The following is a 23,801-nucleotide window of genomic DNA, read 5'->3' as shown; positions in this document are numbered from 1 at the left end:
TCCAAGGATGCTACTGCCAATTTTTCCATCTCAGCAAAGTCATCCATCAGATCCATGTCTGAAGCTCCAACAGTTTTTTGCAATAGCGTACCCATTCTTTTCCCATTTTTGAAATGCGAAGGTTTTTAAATAAATATATAAGGTTATATGTGTACTTTTCCTAGGGTTAGAGATCTGAAGTTTTTTGAATAAATATATAAGATTATATTTGTGCTTTTCATCAATCACTTATTGATTTGGTCCGCACAGCGGCTTCTCCGAATTGCTTCTGAAATATTTAGAGTTTTTAGAATAAATATATAAGGTTATATGTGTATTTTTTTTTAGGGCTAGACATATAAGGTTGGAACAGGTTGTGTTTTTTGAAAAAATAAATAAGGTTATATGTGTTTTTCGTGTCACACAAAAAATATAATGTGTTTTTATTTTTGCCACACATATAATGTTGTATATTAGGAAATTTTTATCACTCATATAACGTTAAAAAATCAATACAAGAAAAATAGGAAAAAACAAAAAGAGAAATTTGTCACATATATAACGTTAAATATTAAGTGTAACGGGTTCAATAAAAAAAATCTAGAAAAATGAAAAAATACGTTTTTTGTTACTCATATAACGTTATATGTGGCGTGATGGCAGCGGCGGCGCCCGCGGTGGCAGTGGTAGTGGCGGCAACGACTTAATTGCAACAAAAACGAAAAAAATTAGAAAATATATATTTTCGTGTTAGCCAAATAAGGCCCTTGTTTCTTAGGTAGGATATTTTTGTCATTAAAATTAGTAGTGGACTTAGTAGGTTATGAAACTTAGAAGTGGACTAGATGGGTTTAAAAAGTGCTATAGTGGACTTATGAAAAATTCTCCCTAAAAATAACGCTTCGTCTCGGTCATAGATCTATGGTCAATCGTTTGATTGCTCCATTGATTCAAAATTTATCACTATATTGTGTTTTTTTTAGATTTAAAATTTTGACTCCAACGTCAATTGCTAGGAATTTTATTGTATGATTTTGATATGTTCAAATTTATGAGTTGATTGCATGTGAAATTAGTGATTTGTGCTTAACATGAAAAAAAAAATGTTTTCACGCATATGACTAATGAGTGTCCCTCCGATGTCTTTATTTTCTATATCTGCCAATAGCTAGTATGATTCCGAGAATGGATTGTAGGACAAAGCTCTCTCCATTATCTATTTACTAGCGAATGCCCGTGCCTGAAGGCACGACGCAACATATTTGGAATACAACTAAAGATATTTGTGGAACAATGAGCAAAAGGAGGGCATGTTAAAAAAATGGGTAGGAACAAATTAAACTTTGGAATATGTGCAGGACAATTCGAGATGCAAATAATATTCAAGTTTTACACAAAATTTCAAAATCAATAAATCACCCAACACACGTAATAAAAATTAACTACGTCAAACCAAATATATTCTTGTAAAACTTAACCTAACAAATAAAATGTCATTATCAAATTTTCAATGTCTTAAAAAAGCTCTTATCACGATGAATCCAATGTCTCTTTGCCAGTTCTCGATTTCCCTACATAAATAAGATTAAGAATTATTAAATTCATCACAAATAAATATGAACTGAAAATTAAATGAAAATGACAACTTATCACCCCTACAATAATTTAAATCGTTTTATTACCTTTGAAAATATGCCAACACTCTTCTGACCAATCAACTTTTAATACAAAAGTCACCACGGGAGCACAATGGTCAACGGATCCAAACTTTGGAGCAGGAATAATAAACACGTATGGACATTCATTAAATTGAGAAATGTAGTCTTTGAGCATTTGCGCCCCATTATCCTGGCAGAACATCACAAATAAATGTATTAATATATTATTTTAATTCTATATACAGTGTAATTTATATATATAGTTTTTTAGTATTTACCTTTAACATTAATTTCTTCAGATATGAAGGGATACATTGTAAGATGAATTCTGCCTTCGTGTCCTTTACCAAGAGTTCCATTGAGCCAGTGGAGTCTTTTACAACCATCTTTGCATTATACCTACAATAAATGCAAATAAGTTGTATGTGTTACATATAAGTTGTATTACTCATTAAAGATGTGTGGATTGATTACCTGGTTACAGTCTGCACATCTTCTCTGCCACAATGTTTACACATAAACCAGCCGTACTGATTGTCAACTTGGTTATAGCATGTATTGCATAAATCAATCCATAGATGTTCAACATATATTTTTTCAATGCGGCCAATAACGTGATAATAGTTTACCTACAATAAAATTTCAAGTGTAGTTATATAATGATGCATGTCCAAATATTAACCATGAAATCATGTAGGGGAAAATCTTACATTGGTCCGAAACGCAAATTGGTTTATTCGAATTCTCCTGGCATTTGAAATTATTAATGCCTGTGGGAGCGAAAATCCATGTGTGCGGTTCCATGTTACCGACTTTTGTGCATTTTCATCTTTTGCAAACCTAGATAAGCACGATTTTTTTAGAACAACTAATCGAACAAAAAATGCTAATCTCCATATAGTTAAAGACTAAAAAACATACAAATTGATTTGCTCAATATCCAACTTACCATTCAGGAATCCCGTCTGTACGAATTGAGTGGTTAACATATAATTTGCTTTTCTTGCAAGTGCTAAGGTACGAACCTAGAAGTTAAAATTTCAAAATTATTAATTAGTTTTTTAAATTATTATTAAAAAAGTTCACACAGGTTCAGAGAAGTATTACCGTGACAGTGACAATTATATAGAAACTTACCTAAATTGCATTACGGGTACTAATTAGATTTGCAAGAAACTTCACAATTATATGGAGACTTACCTCGGGAACATGTACGGCATGTTGGTCTCGCCCATCGGCTCTAATATTCCCGTCTTGGAGAGGTTGAATCCTTACGCACAAAGTCAACAATTGAGAAAGAATTACATTAAAAAAAACATGGGTAGAAAATGTAGATAATCAAACACGATTTTGATTAATAAGAGTCTTACACTTGTATTTATCGGCGAGTGTTGTTCCGATCGCCTTTCAGTGGTTTGCTTAAAAATACGTTCTCGTTCTCGTCGGGCACGTTGCGCTAGTATTCCTTTTGATATATCTTTACCGGATTGTTCCTAAAATACGTGTATAAACAAATTTGAGAAATTAGAATGTCGTTTAGCTAATTGACTATAAAGATAGAAGATAGAAGATACATCAAAGGGTGATACCCGTTCTTCTTTTTCTCCATTGCTAACACTTGTTGGCTTTCCTTTGCTGTTCATTGCCTAATGCAAAAAAGAAAAAAAAAAATCACAAACCAAGATTGGAAAGAAAATATTGAAATAGTGGCTCTTTATACTATTGATATGGGGCAGACCACCGCCTTGAACAAATTTAACCAACTAAAACGCATAGAACAAACTCAAACGCATAAGTGCATTTTATTTCCAGTTGACAATCAGAACAAACTCAAACGAAGAAAAAGGAAATCATCAAAGAAACTCCAGAGCCCGGAGTACATTTTATGACAGAATCTTCTAATTGTATTCTTGTGATATGTACAACATAAGTGCAGTAGTTTCTTGATTCTATTTCCAGTTTTATGAGGCATTTTTACAAACACATGGAATGCAATAAAATCTTGATTGGGATTGCTTACGTGAAAAGGAGAGAATGGAGTCCAATAAATCAAGCCTTGATTGACTGAGAGCAACGGAAGTGGTCGACGGTGGCGGAATCGATGGTTCGTTGAACACCCTATTAACCACCAAAGAGATTTTTGATCAATATCAAATTCATTTTTTTAAAGCTGTAGAGAGTCCATTACCCCGAAAGGAAGGACCGGAGGAGAGTCTAGGAGTGTTTTGCACGCAGGAGCTGCGATGGTGGTGGTTGATCGCAGTTGAGGAAGAGAGGAGGTTAGTAGAGGGTTGTTCAAAGAGGAGAGAGAGAGAGAGAGAGTCGTGTAAAAGGGGAGCTAGGGTTTCAAGATCCATATCTTTTTTTGTGAGGGATGAGAGATCGCTGGGGCCGAAAACTCAATCATTGTGAGGTTGTCAGAGAGAGAGAGAGAAGAGAAGGGGAAAGTAAGAGGTAGGAGTATATTACGGGTTTTCAAATTTTGAGGGAACATTACCTGCTCGATTTTTGTCATAAAAAAGCCAAGTATTTACCAAAATGCTATTTTGTATAATGGAGGGTAGAGATTTATGTAGAGAGAAGAGATAAATTTGGATCGTTGGTTGTCTTTTAGATTCAAACACAACTCTGTTTTATTATATAGAATTATAAATGAGTGATTATCGTAGGTTTTGTATACATAAAGTGCCGATCAACAAACTCAAATGATCATCCCGATAACATCTAGTCTAAAAATTGTTAGGCAACAAAATCCTATAACATACATACAACATCTTTACACATCAACACTGGGGTCTAGGAACTTAGGATGTGTAATGATATTTCTGGGCCCCAGTGCTAATGTGTGAGGATATTGTAACACTTGAATTTTGTTGTAAATCTAGCATTTCTCAGTCTAGAAATGCCTCACTGTAGTGCAGTACAATAGTACATCCCGTAGTGCGTATAGTACTTAAGTGCTCCTAGGGTGAGCTCCTCTACATACACTGATACACAAAACATCTATCCTGACACTTCAAACCATGTTCGTTTTAGGTGTTGAGGTAATTTTTTGGGTAATGAGTGGAGAGAAATAAATAAATAAATGAGATTAAAAAATTATTGGAGATTGTACGCAGAGAGAAAAAATTGAGTATAGAGTCCCAAAACGAACATGGTCGCCAATCTCTCACTTTGTGGATTTCTTCCTGGGCTAAAAAACACGGACTCAGCTTCTGTCCAGGTTATAGTTTCTAGTTTTTGGTCCAATTTTGGTTGTTTCTGGGCTCTTTTGGGCCCACACCAATAACCGGAATCATTCTCTTTTTAAAACTCGTCGAGAATGTTGGCCACGTCAAAAATCTCGTTGATCGGATACCGTTTGATATCGTCTTGAAATGCATTTAAGCTCAAATAAATGTGTTAAATGGGTTAAAATCCTGTGTTGCACACATTTTCCTTTACAAGATTGATGCATTTCAAAACTATATTAAACGGTATCGGATCAACGTGATTTTCGGCGTAGCCAATGTTCTCAACAAGCTCTAAAAGGCTAACAGTTTCGATCATTGTGGTGGGCTCGAAAAGAGCCCACAAACGGAAAAACTGGACTTATTAATGCCCGTGCAAGTTTTTGAATAGATTTTTTTTCCCCTCTCCTTTGCCAAGTTGTTAGATTTCTTGAAAGGTTTCAACTTAAAATCAATTAGTAATAAGTGAAGTAATCACTACTATACTAACCAATTATAGACCATTCAATTTTGTAAACGAGGATTTGTTCTGATAATAATGAAAGACAAATGTTTCAACTTAATCGAATACTAATTACTCTATGTGGCTAACAGACTTGTACCCCAATGACACTTCCTCACCTTTTCTACATGAAAGGCGAGGGTTCAATTATCACCAAGAGAGTGAGTGCTTGGTGCGGTAGTTGATATCCTTTGGACCTGTATGCTACTTAGCAGTACTCTTTATCCATCTCCTTACAAGTAGGTTAAACATCTATCAAGTGACAAGAAAAAAAGGACTAACAGGCTGGGCCATCGCATGGGTTTTGCAGGCTAATTACTCAATGCGGGCCTAAGCCCATCAGATGTTTTATCCCGACTAGCCCAGCTTGGCTTGCCATGGGCCACTGAGGGGCTCACTGTGACAAATCACATTGTCAAACACAAGGAAAAAAAGCTGATAAAAAAAAAAAAAAAACAAGAAAAAAAAGGGGGACGCTTCAAATGTGGCAGAGAGCATCAACAAGGAGATATCAATTTACACCCTCTGAGTAATTTGATAAGTATATGATTTCAGGACTTTGAAGGTGAGCTGTGGAGTCGATCGGGTTAATCGTGTTCGGGCGGAATAAACGCAGTGCACGCGTTACGGCAAATTGTAACTCGATCGAAGTTGAAGTTAACGTACCATCTATAATTCAATTAGTCCAAGACACGACAATTGATCGTCAACCTTAGAGTAACTTGATTTCATATCACAGATCATTTATGGGAAGGTTACAAAGTTCTCAGATTTGTCATGTAATTCATAATACTTTTTATGATTAAAATTTTGTTTAATAAAATTTACTGAGATCTATCGGACGAATTCATATGGCGTATATAAAACGTTATAGGTTAAAAAAATACAAATGTTTCTTGAGAGCTGTGAATAGCGATTTTGGATATCATTTTTGGGACGGAGGAAGTAAGAAAAAAAAAGAGAGCTTAACACTTTAAAAGGATCTCAAGAAAAGAAAAGAAAAGAAAACGAAGAAATAACTAAAAAGGAAAGTATGATTAAACTTCGTGTGATGTACTACTCCATATATTCCGTATTTTGTTGTTTTCTCTTTTTACTTCTTCTCAAAACAAAAAATAAAGATATTTTTAAAAATTTGTTCTTCCGGTTTTTTTCCCTTCCAAACAAAGTCCAAAATTCTCGGCAAAAGAAAAACAAAGTCCAAAATATTCTGCATAATCCAAATCCCAAAGCTCTCTTTTTCCAAACCTTCGGTCATCACCCCGTCCAAAGCCAACCCCACATGCTCGCTCTCTCTCTCTCTCTCCCCTTGGTTTGTTGAACCCCTCCGTACCAGCTTTTACCAACTGGGTTCCCTTGAATAATGACGTAAAAAAAAAAACCTCAAACAAAAAAACCTCTCACCCACAAACTGCATCCTTCCAACAATTAACTGTCTTTCATGTTCTCCACTGACCCCATACACAGAGAGAGAGAGAGAGAGAGAGAGAGAGAGAGAGAGATGGGAGATCACTTGGGCTGGGCCCCAACTGGGTCCCCCTTGCTCACCGATAGAGACGATGGCCATTGGAGGCATTTCGATAACTCTGTCAATGCTCTCTCTTTTGGGTTCGTTGCCACTGCCGTTTTGATTTCCATGTTTCTGTTCATGGCGATTTTTGAGAAATTCCTCAGACCCAACTCGCCGGAGTCGTCGCCAGCGGCGGACGGACGGCGGCGCAATCGGCAGGACGTTGAGTCCCAGTTGAGCTTCAATGGGAAGCTTCGTGTTCAGTCGCCCAAAGTGAGTGTTCCTTAGAACATATGTTTTTTTTTCTTCGAAATTTTCCTTGCCAATATTTTTTTTTTCGAAAATTAAAGTTGGGTTTAATTTTGCAAATTGATTTTTATTTTGGGTAATTTACGGTTTTGTTTTGTTTTTTTTTGAGTCATTAACTGCAGCACTACATTATGAGGGACTGGGAGGTTGTGATTGTACACCAATGGTTTTAACCATGGGGTTGGCTAAGTATCTTGGTTTGAAACTTAGGTGTTTACTCTATCCTAAAGTCTCATGTCGATTCTTTTTGTCAACAGCCATCTCATAATGCGTAAGCATGTGAAACGGCGAGAGACGGACTATAGGGATTAATATAAGATGCGTGCAAACTGGTCCGAGACACCCTGCATTTAAAAAACAATTAAAGTTTTCTTCTAAATGTATTCAAGATACAAGTTAACTTGAATGGTAAAATGAACACAGTTGGATACTTGCCAATATTCAATTGAGCTAAATTTTTGCATACTCTTCTAAAAAATCAATTCTTGCAAAATCACCGGTTCAGTAATCTGAACCGGAACTCGCAACATATCTCATTGAAAAAGGGTAAAGTTACCTTCATCCAAGGCGAGGGTGAACAAAATTCCTCTCATAGTTGTAGCCTTGTGGGTTTAATTAAGGTTTCTCATTCGAAATTGGAAATGTTTGTGGAAAGTGACTTTTGTCCATGTAGTTTTCGGATGTGGATGTCAATTAGACTCTGCTGTGTTTGGATGTCTACAAAGTTAGTTTTGGAGCAAAAATTTTTGTTACCTTTTTAACTTCTAGTCCTTTTTTCTTTCTCACGTTTTAGTTATTTAGACCAATCGGAAAGAAAAATGTGAAAAAGAAAAAGTTTAGTGAAAACAGAGAAACCCTGAAAGTTTGGATTTTTTGTTTTTCTGCTTTTATGTTTTATTTTTTGTTTGAAAATTTTAATGTATCACATTTTTTTTTTTCACTTTCTCGGTTTCTCTCCTCTAGGTTTACTAGAAGATGATAAAATTTCAGAAAAATGCCTTCCTAGAAATTTGTGTATCTACATGTGATAAATTAGGCCTCCCCATTCCATATTAAGATGAAAGTGCCTTAGTTTTGGGAGATGATTGTAAATTTGACCCAAAAGGGGTAGTTTCTTTTTTTCATTCTGTGGTGGTCTGTCTCTTTGGATGATTTCTTTGACTTCACTTTATCCATAGGAAGGCAGCATAAAAAAGTGAGATAATTTTGATATTTGCAGGTTGTGATGATGTTCTCACAGAAGTTTTTGTTCCCTCTGTGTATTTTGGGTATACATGTCCACACTTTTTGGTTTGATTATTTCCCCTATGTCTGTTCACACCATTGTCACTTTCTTTCTTCCTTTTTCTTTTGGTTTTTTTTTTTTCCCAACGGTCAGGGGTGTCTTGGCTAGCTTACACGCGCTTCGACTAATTCCCTCCTGGTCTGGTCAAAGGCCACGCCGTGACTAGAAAATTCACAAGAAATTATTTTCTTGCGACCTGACCCCAAAAATCAAACCCTGTTCAAAGTTATGGAAGCAAACCGACCAACCAACCGGACTAACCTTAGGCTGTCACTTTCTTTCTTTTATCCCTTCATGATCATCTTTTTCTTTCACAAAATTTTCAATTTGACTCAAATGGGTATTTCTTTTGTTCTTTTCCCCTTCTGTGTTTGGTTGTCTATTTACATGATTACTTTGATTCCACGTTACCAAGGGGAAAAAAAGGGGGAAGGATGATCTTTTTGATATTCTGCAGGTTATGATGATTCTTAGCCTGAAATTCTGCAGGTTATGATGATTCTTAGCCTGAAAAATGGTTTTGTTCCTCTATACATGCATTTTAGCCAAAATTCTTTTCCTTCTTGTTAAGCAGCAGCGCTACGGACCATGTTTGCACGCAGATTCAAACACAAATGGGTCCGAAACCATCCGATGTACGTGATTCTCACAAACATCGAATGGCTCCGGTGCCTGGATCTGTGTTTGAAGAATTAACCACTGTTAACTGTACTTGGCAACTTCCACAAATGTATTCGAGTTTGATATAATTCGACTAACAGCTGATACCGGTTTCATTTTTTCCTTTTCCTGAAACAAAATTATGCAAGCGCTTGTTGGGCTTCTATCTTCTTTCTTTTTTGGTACAATAAAGTTTCTGAAATTCCAAACATATTTGCAGTTATTTCCTACGACATGGCTTCTTCTTTTTAGAAAACGAAAAATCAAAAGTGATTCGTCGCAGAGTTCGATTTCGTGTTTGGAAAATAAAAACATAAAGGAATTTGTTGCAGGAATGAGTTCCACTGCACTAGTTTAGTAGCTGAAGTGCAAAAAGCATGATTCACACATGAACTTTGTCTCTGGTAACAAAAGTTTTGAATACAAAAATGAACACCATAAACTGCTCATAGGCTTTCTTCGTCATATACCCATGTGAATCAGTGAATGTTCCCTAAAACAATGGAGACATAAAGAAACTGCACTGTCTATTAAATACAAATTGAGAAATTTGAAAAATGGCTCCATCCTACAAGTTGCTGATTGCCTGATTGGTCCCATTTGGAGATCCTAGGGACTATATATGGTTATATATTACCTCTGCATATCTGCTGTTTAGCCCCACCACTATACTTTAAAATCCATTTGGCCAATCACTACCATGTACCAATATTTGTGTTGTCAACAGTTCTTTGTGGGGAAGTCTTTGTTTATTTTCTTCTTCCCACTTGCATTTATTATACACCTATACATATTTTCATGTACATGTACAATGTTTTAAAAATCACTACGCGCTGGTCGGGTGGAAAAGGGATGCCTAGCGCTTAGCGCCACCTAGTGGCTACCTAATCTAGGCGTTGACTAATCGGCTACCTAATCTAGGCGTTGGACCACCGCCCAACACCTAGGCGGAGACTAGTCGGCGGACTTTTAGAACATTGATATATATACATATATGTGCAAATGTATGTATGTGTATGCATTGATTTGTGTATGTGTATCCAACTAGTTTTCACCGAATGAAGCTATTGAATATATTGACACATTTGTGTGCTGTCTTTTTGGTTGTGATCTTGCTTGACTATGAGCTACTATATAGTATTGCTCCACATTGTTTTATAGCCTGCTGTAAAGAATATATATGATGCGGCTAATGGTTTATTAATGTGCTTACTTTTCAGAGGTGGTGGTGTAAAAGCACCAGATTTCCACTTTAATATGTAGGATACTGTCCCAAAAGCTTTAAGTTGTTAAGAACCTTGTCCAATAATGTACGTCCAGCTACGTAACACTCCTGTCACACGTTACTCACGTGCTACTATGCGATCCACTTGAAGAGTTAACCTATGAGGTCACAAATTAAAATGAACAAGGCTCACCTGGAGGGAATTATCTGTTCTGTAAGAGATAATTTCCACCATGTGTTGGAGGGCCCTTTCAATATAGGGGCTAGCCGTTCTTTACTTGTATAAGTTTTGGTGAACCTGCAGGAGTCTCTTTATGTAAGAATTTTCGTTGCATACGAGTTCTCTTACACAGTCCCACTGACTTGAACTGAGGAGTCTCCAGGGAACCAATGTTAAGTGACCGTTAAACTCTCTTAGACAGTTCACTTGTCTCCGGGAAACCAATGCTTGCTCTTTTTTTGAACAGCACCAATGGTTGCTCTGTACATTTGGAAATTCACTCTTCTTGAAGTACAAGAGGCGGCGGGTCACCTAGTGTAGAAGAACTATCGTTTGAAATTGACCTCTTTTGTGTGTGCAATGGGATACCGATAAGGTGCCATGTTGACCCTTTTTTATTACTTGGTTATGGGGTGGATTCCAAAATTAACCACCTTATGCAGACTTTACAGTAGACTTGGGTGATATTTAGCCAAATAGATAGTCTTCTGCTATTGACTATTGTCATATGCACGAAAACACGGGTAGCTAACCATAAGATTGTGCACAACCTAGCTGTTATTGGTGTTCGAGAGACGTAATTCTATTTCTATTCGAACGGTTTAAAATAATTTTTATTTGGAGGAGCACTTCTCATGTACCTGTTCAGGTATCATATTTAAGGGTCCGTTTGATCCCATTTTGGGGCGTCAGACTGGCTTGTCTCTCTGGTCCAGCCCTTTTGACTTACAATCACTATGTTGCCCTTGTGATATCACATAAATGGCGGGAAGTTCTTGCTCCTTTCTCATTACCAACCTCCTAGAAACTATAACTGCCATCAAACGAGACCTAGAACCATCCTTATAACTTGGAGACGGAACGTTTGCCCATTGCTCTTTATAACTGCTGAAATGCGACGGTTTACATCACTTGAGATCCTCAAATACATGACGAGCCTAGACTAAAAACCCCATATCAGGAGGCCAGAAAGGCAGGACCTATCTATAACTTATATGCTGTGGCTCTGGTTTAGTCTCATTCAAGGAATCTTGAGTGTGAAGATTTGGACAAAACCAAAATGCTATTTCTCAGCAACCCCTTGTGCAGAGCTTCATCAACTAATGGAGAACACCCCTTAATTTAAGGAATCTGCTTCTGTGTTTTATTTGTCCGCATTAGAAACAGTTGCTCTTTCGGTACCCCTCCTATTTGAGTTTAATATTTACGTTCTAATCATCCACCATTTTTCGACATTATAATTGTATCAAAAGCCAAATACTATATTTGTCGGGTGCTGAGACTTGAGGTAGATGAGAAATTAAATTTCAAAATGAAAAATACCTAGGAACCTTTCATCTTTTGGTGGAGACCTATATATGGTGAGGTTTATGAACTTGATATTTAGTTTTTGGCTGTTAATGCCGTTTGAGTATGCGTTTGGATTAATTGCACGAGAACAACTTACTATTATACATCATGCATCGTGATTTGTGCTGTAGCTCATTATGCAAGGACTACGATTAGACAACTGACTAGGGCTAGCTTGGTTGGCCACTGTTATACACTCTCTAGTCTCTACTAAGTCAAATTTTGCAAGAAGCAATAATTAACTGTCAACCTTATCGAATAGAACTATAGAAGTCTTCTTGTTTCAATTTGCACTTCAGGTACTATTATTGCTTTCAAAGGTCTAATTGATATATTTTTGGTGTACACTAAGGCACCTGTAAATGCTAGAGAAGTTTCAGTGTTGATGCCCGGAGAAAACACTCCTACGTTCATCGCCAATCCAGCTCCGGCGCCTTGTCCCCCAGAGCGGATCTCATGGCCCACCCATCAACCTAAGTCATTTCCCACTATCTCCCGCAACTCCAATTCAAGCGCAAGCCCAAGCTCGATTTGAAAGAGCTTACCACTGGAACCATACCTCAAGCTCTGTAGTTATGCAGTAATATATTGAAGATCTCTCGCTAGAAATGAGAATTTAACATAACGGTTTTTACACCTAGGTTCTTGAATCTCATGTGTATAGTATTCGCGCGGTCATGATGGATAAACATTGGTTGATTCGTAGTTTTTAATTGGCTTTTAGAAGATTAGAATGTAGCTTGTAATCTCCTTGTAAAGATTTGTGGGCTAAACTATTTAAGTATTAACATGACAATGTGAGGTGAATGGATGGGGTCAGTTCCCCTCTAGCCCTTCAAACAACTTAGAAAGAACGAGAAGAATAAGGGTCATCATTCGGCCTGTGAGTATGAAGCCCGCACAAACCCCCCCGGCCCGAGCCTGTCAAGTGAGCGGGCTAGCCCAGCCCTAATAGTGCATGGTCTGGGCTTGGGCTTGGTGATTGAAATCTGGCCAGACCATAGGCCCGTCTGATTACTCGGCCTGCAAACCCACTATCTAATCCCCGAAATAAACGGTAAATATTCTTCTTTTTTAATCAGCTAAATACAGTAAATATCCATGCTTTCCATTTGAAAATGTTCTTTTGAAATTTTTTTCTTCCCTATCTCACTCTCATATAACAAGGTTAAAGGGAGAAAATGAGTGATTGTGATTGTTTGATTAGCACAGGACGTCATGGAAAAGGTTGGTCTTTTCAAGGTGGAAAGTTGAAAAGAAGAGCAATTCAAGCACGGTGGCACCAACTAGTAATTCCTTCTCTTCCAAAGCCAAAGCGTGGTTGCGTTTTTGTCTCTGGTCCGCCCAACATCCGGGCCACTCAAGAGTGTCCTCCACTTGACAAAATGAAATGTCGAATGAGATACCGTATATGTGCCTTGACCAGCTTGATAACCCCGATGGTGTTCAGTCCTATGGACCTGTTTACTTGGTAATTAACATAAGTCAATGAGAGGATTGCAAAAGGGAATTCTGTTTCTATATGAAAGTTACTCAAATCGAGTAATGCTCTACAAGAATGTAAGTGTAAGTTTCTAATTTATTGGCTTTGTGATGAAAATGTTTTGGCATGGAGCAGCAAATCGGGTTTTGTGATGAAAATGTATTGGCTTGAGAAAATAAGCAATCTGCACTGAAGTTCCTAATTAATTAAGACGACCATTTGTTTCGTAGTTAGTGGTTAGTTAAGAAAACGTATGGCTTTAGGTTACAAGTTATCAAACCATTTTAAGAAGTTATCTGAGTTCCTGTGGTTTTATATCTATTGCAATGAGTTCATTTAACTCGACAAATATTGACTAGTTCTCGGCTATCAAGTAGCAGTCAAGATGCTAAAATTGTGGAAAGTTGACACGACAACCAAAGTTTAATGTTTAACATGCTCATTTGGAGGCTTTAAAAGCCTCCTTGCACGGTCACCTATACATTTTCTCTATCTATCTCTCTCCACTCAAACCTCTTTCAAAATGAATAAGCCCTTTGGCTCTAAAATCTCTCTTTAAGCATCACATCAAATAGGGTTTCCGGGGGTGGGGGTTCCTTCTTGCTGCGCCCCCCCCCCCCGGCCTTTCTCTCTCTCTCTTCTCCCCTTTCCCGTTTCTCCTCCCATTTCCACCGCACTCCTTCTGTCCTTTGCTTCCTACTATTGTGGACTGACACCGTTTGCACTGCTGGGTGCCGCAGTATTCGGCCTAATGGCATGTCAATCCGATTATGTCCGGTTGGGCTCCCGCCGATATTAATTGTTGGATGGTACTGGTTTTCGTTTAATAGCATTCTAGGGTTGCGGTGGATGGTGTCTCCAAGTTCTGATGGTTAGTCAAAATCTTTTTTTTTTTTTTTTTCATTTGGGGTTAGTCAAATCTGTCGTTGTTGGATCTGTGATTCGATCTCTACCTTTAGGAAGTTTTTTTTCCAGGTCTTGTTGGTGCAAACTCCATTGGGTTGCTCGGTGGCTTAATGGTCCTCAGACCGTGAGCGGTGGGATGGTTGGTTTATGGTCAGAGGCGGTGTTGTTGCTGTTTTAGGGTTAGGGTTTCTCTTTTTACTTAGGGTTTGGCCCATTATGTGTTTTGGGGCTTGGCCCATTTGATTGACAACTTGTCAATCTCGGGTTGGGTAGGTAGTGGCATGTAATTAGCGGGCGGGTTAGGAATCGATTGGGATGCGTTTCATTCGTTGTGATGCCTTTCGAGATCGAGATTGAGAGAGAGAGAGAGAGAGAGAGAGAGAGAGAGAGAGAGATTATATTTCTGAATTTTTTTCATTTCTTGCTTGATTACAAATTGAAGCATTGTAGTGGCTTGGAGTAAGTAGGCTAGGCCCAACCCCGAGGCGCCTCGCATCTTGGTTTGGACCTTGGTGACCGACAGTACATAGGCACGAGGCAATGTTATTAAAGGCTCAGGCAACCTTTGGGATGTTGTTCAGCTCATAATCAAGCGACCATGCGCGATGCCTTGGTAATAGTCCCCCGTCTTGGCAAACCAGGTCCCTCGGGTAAACGCGTCACCATGACGTAGGCTGAGATGGTTATAGAACAAGGATCATCATTGGAGTTGATTTGGCCATGTGCTCCGTAATCGCCTTATCCCATTCGTCACATATGACATCACTCGAGGCGGTTACCCGAGCGTACCCTCCACGCGCTAGCTTGGAGGCCAAGCAAACCAATGTCTATAAATACAAAGGGACTATAACCTAGAGAGATATGTCATTCTACCCTAACCCTAGACCTATACACTTCTCTCTTCATCTAACTTGATTGTCGGAGGGTTACTGGGCTTCCATAGCCCTAGTGACTTGTTGCAAGTCAGGCGGCGCAGCAGCGGAGGAAAGAGCCAGAACCGACCAACGATCAAGATTTCGATAAACCGAACCCCTATAATTAGCGACTCTACTAGGGATCTGATCGCCTTCTCAGCGTTCTATTTCTCTCCTTCTCAAACTCCGTTCAAAATTCCTGAACCAAAATGGTGGAAGTTCAAGATCCACCTCTCAGCGATACGACCCTTGGACTCGACCCCTTAGAGATCCTCACATGGGCTCTGGCGGAGCCAAAGTCTTGGGCAAGTACCATGTTTCCATCGGCGTTGGAGCGGGCACCTCAACGCCAGATGCAGGGTCGTCCTCCGAACTCCACACCTACATCCGTCACCTGGAGTGAAAAATCGATGACCTCATGACTGTAGAGACCTGCATATTTTTTAATTATTGAAATGTTTATTAATTGGCTAATTAGAAGAATTTAGATTATTTGATGGTTATTTAAATTAGGGATTGAAATGAAGGAATTGTGACTTGAGGGAGTGTGTGTGGTTTAAAGATATAGGGGTATATACAGTGGGTGTATGTATTGTAAGAGATCATTTTTCATCTTCCCATCTCTCTCTCTCTCATCCGAAATTTCTCTCTTTCTTCTCCTCTCACCCAAAACTCCACTCCATCTCTCAAGTACTTCAAGAATCAACCTCCCTCCGGCCTTCCAATCGCATTTTTGAGTTCAAAATTTCGTGGGTCAAGCTTGGAGGGAATCTGTCGTCGATTTTGAAGTTTGTGGAGGTTAGGGCTCGACCAAATCGCTTGAATGTCGGCCAATGTTGCGAGGTAGGGATTTCTTTGCCTTTTTTATGTGTAAATACGTTGATTTGGTGTAAAAATCGTGTCTATAGTTGTTGTTGATGTTTCATTGAGCCCTCAAAATTCTGTGAAATCGCTGCTCGAAGCCTTGCTGTATCGATACGGGCTTTTTGCCGTATCGATACCATAAGAAAATAGAAGCTTCAGAACTTCCTGATTTGGTTGTTGTATCGATATAGCCATTTTCGATACCAGAGCCTTATGGACAGTTTTGTTCTCATTGCTCCTACTTCGATTGTTTTGAACTCCGGGCACTTCTAGCACCTCTTGGACGTCTCCTAACCTATCCCAATCATGTTCAATTGACTCCCTATGATTGATTGATGTTATCCTTGTTTTGTTGGCCTCCTGTTAATAGGAACAAATAATAGTTTACTTGATTAAAACCGTATTGAAATGTGTCTTATCGATTGGTTGACTACTTGGAAATGTTTGTGGCATGATTGTAGCATTGTTGGCATATTGTATGGTATCTCATGTAAGAATGTGATCATGAGAGAGTCTTGGTTTGTATCTTGAGTGCAAAAGTAGTTGTGTGAGTCAGATGTTGGGATAGGGAGTCTCGTAATGCAAGGGGTGAAAATACGATGATCCGAGTTGTTAGGGTTCACCGCAACACAAAGGGTGGCAATACGGCAACTCTCGAGGTGTTTTACTATAACGCAAGGGGTGAAAATACAGACAGTGGAGATTGGTGATAATGAGTCGTGTCGGGATTAGTATAGCTGTTTGTGTCTTATGCACTATGCGGCAAATTACGGTATTGGCATACCTTCGAGTTGATTGATGTCCATCTATCAAACTATATTCCCTCATCTTCTTTCTTTTGCACTTGTCATCATATTTACACATAGAATTGGTAAAGATTTTCCTACTGAGTTAGTGTAACTCAACCCAATCTTTCTTTTTAGGTTCAAATGTCGGACAATAGTTTGCTAGCATCGTGTGCTTGGACGTGAAAGAATTTTGGAAGCTAATTTCATTTAGTTACACTATCATCTTTGTAATAACTTTTTTTTTGATAAAGATGGGCTTGTAACTAATCCTTCTAGAATTTTCTTTTGACTAAATTGTTTGTAACTTGATAACTTGTTTGTATTTGTATTTAAGTTTATTTGGGGTAGGAGAGCCAAAACTGTATATCTTTTGACTTGTGGACTTGTTTGTAAAATTAAACAGGTAGGAACTTTTTTGGGTAGTATCTATAATATGCGAGGACTTTTTATTGAATTAGATAATTTATTTATGTTAAAAATTGAGGGCGTGACAAATTGATATCAAAGCGTCTAGGTTTGAATACTTTGAGACCGTGGAGACACTTTTAGTCTCATGGGTTCAAAATGTCACGTCTTTTTGCATGTCATATGTGTGTTTGTGTGAAATGACACTACTTGGCTTATGTGACATTGCATTTCAATATAGTAGAGTGGCGTAGAGTTGTTTTGGCCCGTGTTGGGATAGTTGGGGGCTTAGATCTCATGAAATGATGTTATTGATGAACCTTTCTTTTTTTATACCTTGTAGTAAGATGCTTCCGAGAATGCGTGCTAGAGCAGGTGAGGTCGAAAGTTAGGGTGGCTGTGCTCGTGGCCAAGGGGCGCCAGTTGAGGACGAGGTTAGTCATCATGGGGAGAATCCAAATGGGAATCTGGGGGAAGGGACTGGACATGGTCAAGGAAAGGAAGTACTGATCGTTCAGAGTCCTTTCCACTAGGGATTTTGTTGCGGCTTTTGTGGCTGCAAACCTTCTAAACCCAGCTCCTAGGAAAAGTGCAAACAGTCATGCTTTGTCGGCTATGAGGGAGTTCAGTCATAGAAATCCACCATCGTTCAATGGGTCGAGCAGTGACCCTCTCATGGCCGACCATTGGTTGGCTCAAATCTGAAAACTCTTCAGGGCTCTTAAGATCATGGAAGATGACTTGCAAGTCAATATCGTGGCCGTTCAACTTACCGGGGAGGCAAATGAGTGGTGTGAGTCAGTCTTAGAATCGAGGAAGGATGCGAGAAGGGCGGCAAGGATCGCGGCTCAAGCGAATGAGCCAAATGTAGAGAACTTAACTTGGGCCAAACTTGAGGTGCTCTTCGAGGAATAGTATTTTTTGAAAATGAGTCATGACCTGTTGAGAGAGGATTTAAGAAGCTAGAGCAAGGGAATATGATTGTGTCAGAGTACGCTTTGAAGTTTCAATCTTTATCCCGTTTTGCGCTGGAGTTGGTGGCTACCGAGGAAAGAAAATGTAGAAGGTTTGAAAGGGGGTTGCATGGCACTGTGAAGAGAATGGTGATGGCACAATGCAAGGGGAGGTTCGTTAATGTCGTCGAGTGTGCAAGGACCATCAAGATACCAAAGAAGGCACCAAGAAATCCTAAGGTTTGGGAACCGAGGCAACAAGTAAGGGGTATGAGCTTTTCTTCGGGGAGTTTTGGTAGTCAGGGGAGAAAGAGATTGCAAGATCAGTTTTCAGCTCCCCAGGGTCTGTCAAACTTTGGGCCTCCATTTTCTTCTTCTTTTGGGACTCGAGGAGTTTCTAATAGACCTCCAATCGTGTGTCATGAGTGTGGTCAAGCGGGGCACATTCGTGCTCAGTGTCCGTGGCTTTTAGGTACATGCTTTACTTGTGGGAAGGCCGGTCATTTTGCAAGAAATTGTCTGCATGGGGAAAAGGCACGTAATGAGTCTGGTTCGGTGCAGCAACCGAGGAGTGGACAGAGTACTAGTTGATATTCATTTTGGGGTACTCAGAAGCAGCAGTAGCCTCACTTCTGTTAGGCCACTTCAGTTCATGGATCACAAGTTAAGAGATGAGCGAGTTCATCTATGCCTACTCAGGGTTTCGGTCAACGGGTGTAACGCCCCGAATTTTGGGTACGTTAAATAGACAATTTTACTGCAACTTCAAAATAGAGTCTGACTCATTATTATATCACAACCTCCATAAGAGTACTTTCATTATAAAAGGGAGGGAAACTAGGGTTCCTAACTACAGCTCTGCCTGCTCCTCCATCCTAGCCAGCTCCTCAGCACCAAAGGCCTCCAAGGTGTACAACTCATCTTGATCATATACAAAGTCTTGCACATTATACCAGCGTCGCCACCAGTATAATATGTCAGGGTCACCAAAGGTAACACCATGAGCTACGAGAGCTCAATAGAATAATCCATACCCACTAACCCTTAACTTACAAGCAGTAGATCGTAATACTAACGATTTCCACAAAATACATGCATATTTAACAAAACAGTTCACAATGACATATCCACATTCGCTAATCAACTATCGTTTGTGTCCATGGTTTTCTGAGTTTCTCCTACGCGACTCGTCGTGGATCGTGTCTCCATTTATCACTTACCAAATCAATATTTTCAAAATCATTTTTAACACACCCAACCTCGGTTCCGCTGTTCCTGTCTCCCGAGTATTCTCACAATGGTTCCGCCGCACCGGGTTCCCATTGGCACACAAAACTTGCATTGGCTCCTCTTCGCGGATAACTAAGCCACATTACCAATGAAGCTACCACGTCCGGCCCCATTGGTAATCTTCACAATGGGCTACCATGTCCGGCCACATTGCGGTTTTTACAAACATTAAATTACCTCCAATGAGACTACCATGTCCGGTCTCATGGCAACACACACCACACAATGGGCTACCAAGTCCGGCTACATTGCGGTTTTTCAAAATGCTTACACACAATGGGCTACCACGTTCAGCCACATTGCGGTATTGAAACACATCTTTTCATTAACCACACCCTAGGTGTCATGTTTCTACTTTCTCGATTTACATGTCTCATTTTCATGCATTGACTCCGCGGTTGGACTTTTCACATATGTAATCATAAATCATTCATTGAAATCTTGAAGCTAAACTAGCAAGATCATCCAACTCTATATTAATCATCATGCTCAAATCACAACTTAAAGCATAACGCCATATATACGGACGCCTTTGGAGTGAAGATTACTTATGCTTTACAACAAGGCAAGTAATACAAACAATTCATAAGACATGTTTATATCCATCTTAAAGATCAAAATACGAATACTTCCATACATTTCGATATACAAACAACATACAATATACGTAGAGTAGGTAAGTAGAGGTGTTCTACATATACTTAGAGATAGGGATAAAAATAATCTACAAGCATTACAAACCATGTATACTTAGAGATAGTGATTAAGATTAATCTACCGTTCTTCTTGGCGGTAGGGCAGCTATGGAAAAGTAAGTTGGCTATCGGACAGAGTAACTTTCTACGGTAAGCTTTGAAAGAGAAAGGTTTCTCTCGAAACTAGTTTTTGACTAAAAACTACTAACTTTTGGAACGAGAGGGTGGTCGAGTGGCGGTTTAGCGGTGGCTTATGATGAGTTTCAAGAAAAACTTCAAGAAAAACTCAAGAACACCAAGAACAAAGTAAGAACTCAAGAATTTCTAGAGAGAAGTTGAAAGGTTGGAAGGTGTGAGTTAAATGGTAAGAATGGGGTGCTATTTAGAGCAAAAGTCTTGGCTATTACCCAAGGGATAAAATTTTCCCTAGCAATTATTGTCCAATGGGTAAAGATTTTCCTAGAAAAATAATAGGCCAAAAGGTACATGTACTCATATATAAATATATTTGTGTACTTAGAAAATCTAGTAAAATATTTTACAATGTACTATATAATCTTTTAAGATTTCCTAGGCCAAGATTTTCCTAATAAACTAATCTAATAAACACATGTTCCTATTATATTATTATATTAGAGTACTTTAGTACACATATTTATATTTAACAATATCTTTAGAAAATCTAGGGTAATAGATTTATAAGGTACATATACATATTTTTAAAAATATAATCACATGAAAAATCTTGGAAATGACTATTTAATAAAATTTTAGTACTTGTTGGTAGACTAACTTTATTATCCAAAGGGTAATATTTACCCTAGCATGTATTGACCAATGGTTAAAAAAAAGATAATACATGAATAAAACTTGAATGACTATATGTCCTTTTAATCAAATATATATGTAGGTACTATTAGGTACCATATAATCTATCAAGATTTCCAAGTATTAAATAAAATATATGGCCAAGATTTTCTTATTAAACTATTCTAATACACACATGTGTACTTTTGTAATAATATAAGTATATATATATGTATATATATATAAGTCCAAGTACATATATGTATATATATAAAAGTGTGTACCATACAATCTAGGTAGATTTCCCAATATCCAATAAAAAAATTATAAGATCAAAATTATTTATTAAAATAGTCCAAATTGGCACATGTTCTTATTATAAAATTAGATTTTGTACCTAGAGTATCTTAGGGAAATCTAGGGTATATTATAAAGTACACACCTATATACTTATACAAATATATCATCACATGGGAAATCTAGGAAATGATTATTAAATAAAACCCTAGTACTTGCTAATTCTATTATCCAATGGGTAATAATTTCTCTAGCGGTTATTGACCAATGGATAAAAGGGAGAAGTAATATCTACTTAAATAATGCTTATATGTCCTTTTAAGCATGTGTATATATAACAATATATAACTATATATTTTAACAAATCTAGTAAAGTACTCTTGGTAGAAATCTAAATTTACTCTATCGTTCAATGGATAAAAGTTTCCCAAACTTTTATCGTTCAATGGATAAGAATTTCCCTAACATTTATCGATCAATGGGTAAAGGTTCATCTAGGGTTAGATGGGATTTCTTGGAGGAAGTCACGCGTAAGATGGGTTTCTGTGATGAATGGATTCATTGGGTGATGCAAATTGTTTCCACTGTCTCTTATACTGTTACAGCGAATGGCAAGAATCGCTTCTCTTTCCTCCCTAGCCGTGGGCTCAGACAAGGTGATCCACTCTCCCCTTATCTTTTCTTATTCATTATGGATGTTCTCTCGGTTATGCTTTGCAAGGGTATCAGGGACAATCTCATTAACAGTTTACAGATAAAGAGGGGTTGCCCTCTCCTCTCTCACGTTCTGTTTGCTGATGATGCCTTGTTGTTTGTGTCAAACGAAAGAAGGGGATTACAAAATTTAAAGCTTGTTTTGGATCAATTCTGTGCTGCTTCCGGCCAGCTTATCAATTTTGACAAGTCATCTATTTGTTTTTCTGCTAATTCTAGTGAGGAAGCAAAAAGAGATGTCTGTAACCTTCTAAGTATGCTCGCTATGGGAACAGACTCAAAATACCTCGGACTACCTTTCTTCTGGGGGAGGTCTAAATCTGAAGCTTACACATTTCTTATTGAGAAGGCTATTACTAAGATGCAGGGGTGGAAAACAAAAGATCTAAATGCGGCAGGCAAGGAGACCCTCATTAAGCATGTTGTCCAAGCTATCCCCACCTATGCCATGGCTTGTTTTGCTCTCTCTCAGAAATTTTGCAACAAGCTCAACAAGTATGTGAGGAGATTTTGGTGGTCTGGCTCACCGGATGAGGCCAAAATTCACTGGGTAAGTGGTGATGATCTTTGTAAAGCAAAATGTCAGGGAGGTTTAGGCTTTCGCGATTTTAAGTGTTTCAATCTAGCCCTTTTGGCAAAACAAGGGTGGCGGCTCCTTCAAAATCCCAACGCTTTTTGGGTTCGCCTCCTCAAGTCTCTGTACTTCCCCAACGGCAATTTCATGGAGGCATCGATAGGCTCGCGCCCTTCCTGGGCATGGGCTAGTATTCTTCAAGGGAGGGAACTTCTTATGAAAGGTGCTAGGTGGCAAATCCATAATGGAGCTTCAGTTGATTTCTGGGTTGATAAATGGATCCCCTCTCTACCTTCCTTCTGTATTCAATCTCCGAAACCCCCGTGGATATCTAGTAATAAAGTAGCTGATTTCATTAACCCCACTACAGGGGAGTGGAGAACTGCAAAGCTCAAATAGGTGCTAACATTGGCAGAGGTCCAAGCCGTCACAAATATTCCAATTTCTATTATGCGAGATGCTGACTCGATAGTGTGGGGTCTCCATCCTAGTGGCAAGTATACAGTCAAACGGGGTTACCAAAAGGCTTGGTCTGAATATATTAATTCCAAACCCGAGCGTCCTTCCTCCTCTATTGTCCCTGAACCCTCTTTCTGGAATTTCTTATGGAATTTAAAAATTCCTCCCAAGTTGAAGCACTTTTGGTGGCGTGCTTGTCGTAACAGACTGGCAACCAAGGAGAATCTTGTGCATCGAAAATGTGCCATCTCACCGATCTGTCAAAGATGTCGAAAGGAAGTTGAATCAGTCGAACATATCCTATTTTTCTGTAAACAAGCTAGGAAAGTCTTTTTTGCTAGCCCCCTTGTTGTGGGTTTTTTTCCAAACCAGATTGGTTCAACTCTGGGATGGTCTATGAGGATCAAAGAGGAAATAGACAAAGGAAACTTGGAGCCCGATTATTTTTCCAAAGTAGTTTTCCTGTGTTGGTATATTTGGAAGGCCAGAAACGAGCTTGTTTTCCATTCCTCAAATCAATCTCCACATGTTATTGCTGCTCGTGCTCTTGGGGCATGGGACGAGTTTGTCTCAGCTACAGAGACCTCATCAAGTAACTTATCTAGGCCTCCTCCCTCCACCTCCTCTCTCCACTGGATTCCCCCTGCTGCTGGTTATCTAAAAATAAATTGTGATGCTTCTTGGTCCAAGGATCTCAATAGAGGCTGGGGTGGTATTATTTTGA

At 38.7% G+C, this 23,801-nt stretch overlaps 3 protein-coding genes across 3 annotated transcripts; 2 read left to right on the top strand and 1 right to left on the bottom strand.

The window, feature by feature from the left end:
- Window positions 1-1,509: 1,509 nt before the first annotated feature.
- Window positions 1,510-4,411, bottom strand: LOC131317255 (uncharacterized). Its single transcript, XM_058346819.1, has 12 exons — window positions 4,407-4,411; window positions 3,376-3,400; window positions 3,227-3,283; window positions 3,067-3,130; window positions 2,838-2,907; window positions 2,789-2,793; window positions 2,587-2,662; window positions 2,348-2,477; window positions 2,112-2,266; window positions 1,916-2,036; window positions 1,662-1,827; window positions 1,510-1,550 (listed from the first exon to the last, which is right to left on the bottom strand). Exons 1-12 carry the CDS (start codon window positions 4,409-4,411, stop codon window positions 1,510-1,512), a joined length of 915 nt encoding a protein of 304 aa, XP_058202802.1.
- A 2,270-nt stretch (window positions 4,412-6,681) lies between these two features.
- Window positions 6,682-12,712, top strand: LOC131312019 (uncharacterized protein At5g65660-like). The gene is made up of 2 exons (XM_058339722.1): window positions 6,682-7,152; window positions 12,281-12,712. Exons 1-2 carry the CDS (start codon window positions 6,811-6,813, stop codon window positions 12,461-12,463), a joined length of 525 nt encoding a protein of 174 aa, XP_058195705.1. The 5' UTR covers window positions 6,682-6,810; the 3' UTR covers window positions 12,464-12,712.
- Window positions 12,713-18,265: 5,553 nt separating this feature from the next.
- LOC131317254 (uncharacterized) lies at window positions 18,266-18,832 on the top strand. Its single transcript, XM_058346817.1, has one exon. The coding sequence runs from the start codon at window positions 18,266-18,268 to the stop codon at window positions 18,830-18,832; it is 567 nt and encodes a 188-aa protein (XP_058202800.1).
- Window positions 18,833-23,801: the final 4,969 nt, after the last annotated feature.

This window comes from Rhododendron vialii, chromosome 2a (assembly GCF_030253575.1).
Source record: "Rhododendron vialii isolate Sample 1 chromosome 2a, ASM3025357v1".
NCBI classification, from domain to species: domain Eukaryota; kingdom Viridiplantae; phylum Streptophyta; class Magnoliopsida; order Ericales; family Ericaceae; genus Rhododendron; species Rhododendron vialii.
This window is presented reverse-complemented; position numbering and strand designations above follow the sequence as displayed.

Coding starts and splice junctions, on each gene's coding strand:
- LOC131317255 (XM_058346819.1), bottom strand. Junction 2,478..2,586: donor ACAGACGGGATTCCTGAATG/GTAAGTTGGATA, acceptor GTGCTTATCTAG/GTTTGCAAAAGATGAAAATG. Junction 1,551..1,661: donor GTGTTGGCATATTTTCAAAG/GTAATAAAACGA, acceptor TTATTTATGTAG/GGAAATCGAGAACTGGCAAA.
- LOC131312019 (XM_058339722.1), top strand. CDS start 6,811: ATGTTCTCCACTGACCCCATACACAGAGAGAGAGAGAGAGAGAGAGAG. Junction 7,153..12,280: donor TTCGTGTTCAGTCGCCCAAA/GTGAGTGTTCCT, acceptor GTGTACACTAAG/GCACCTGTAAATGCTAGAGA.
- LOC131317254 (XM_058346817.1), top strand. CDS start 18,266: ATGATTGTGTCAGAGTACGCTTTGAAGTTTCAATCTTTATCCCGTTTT.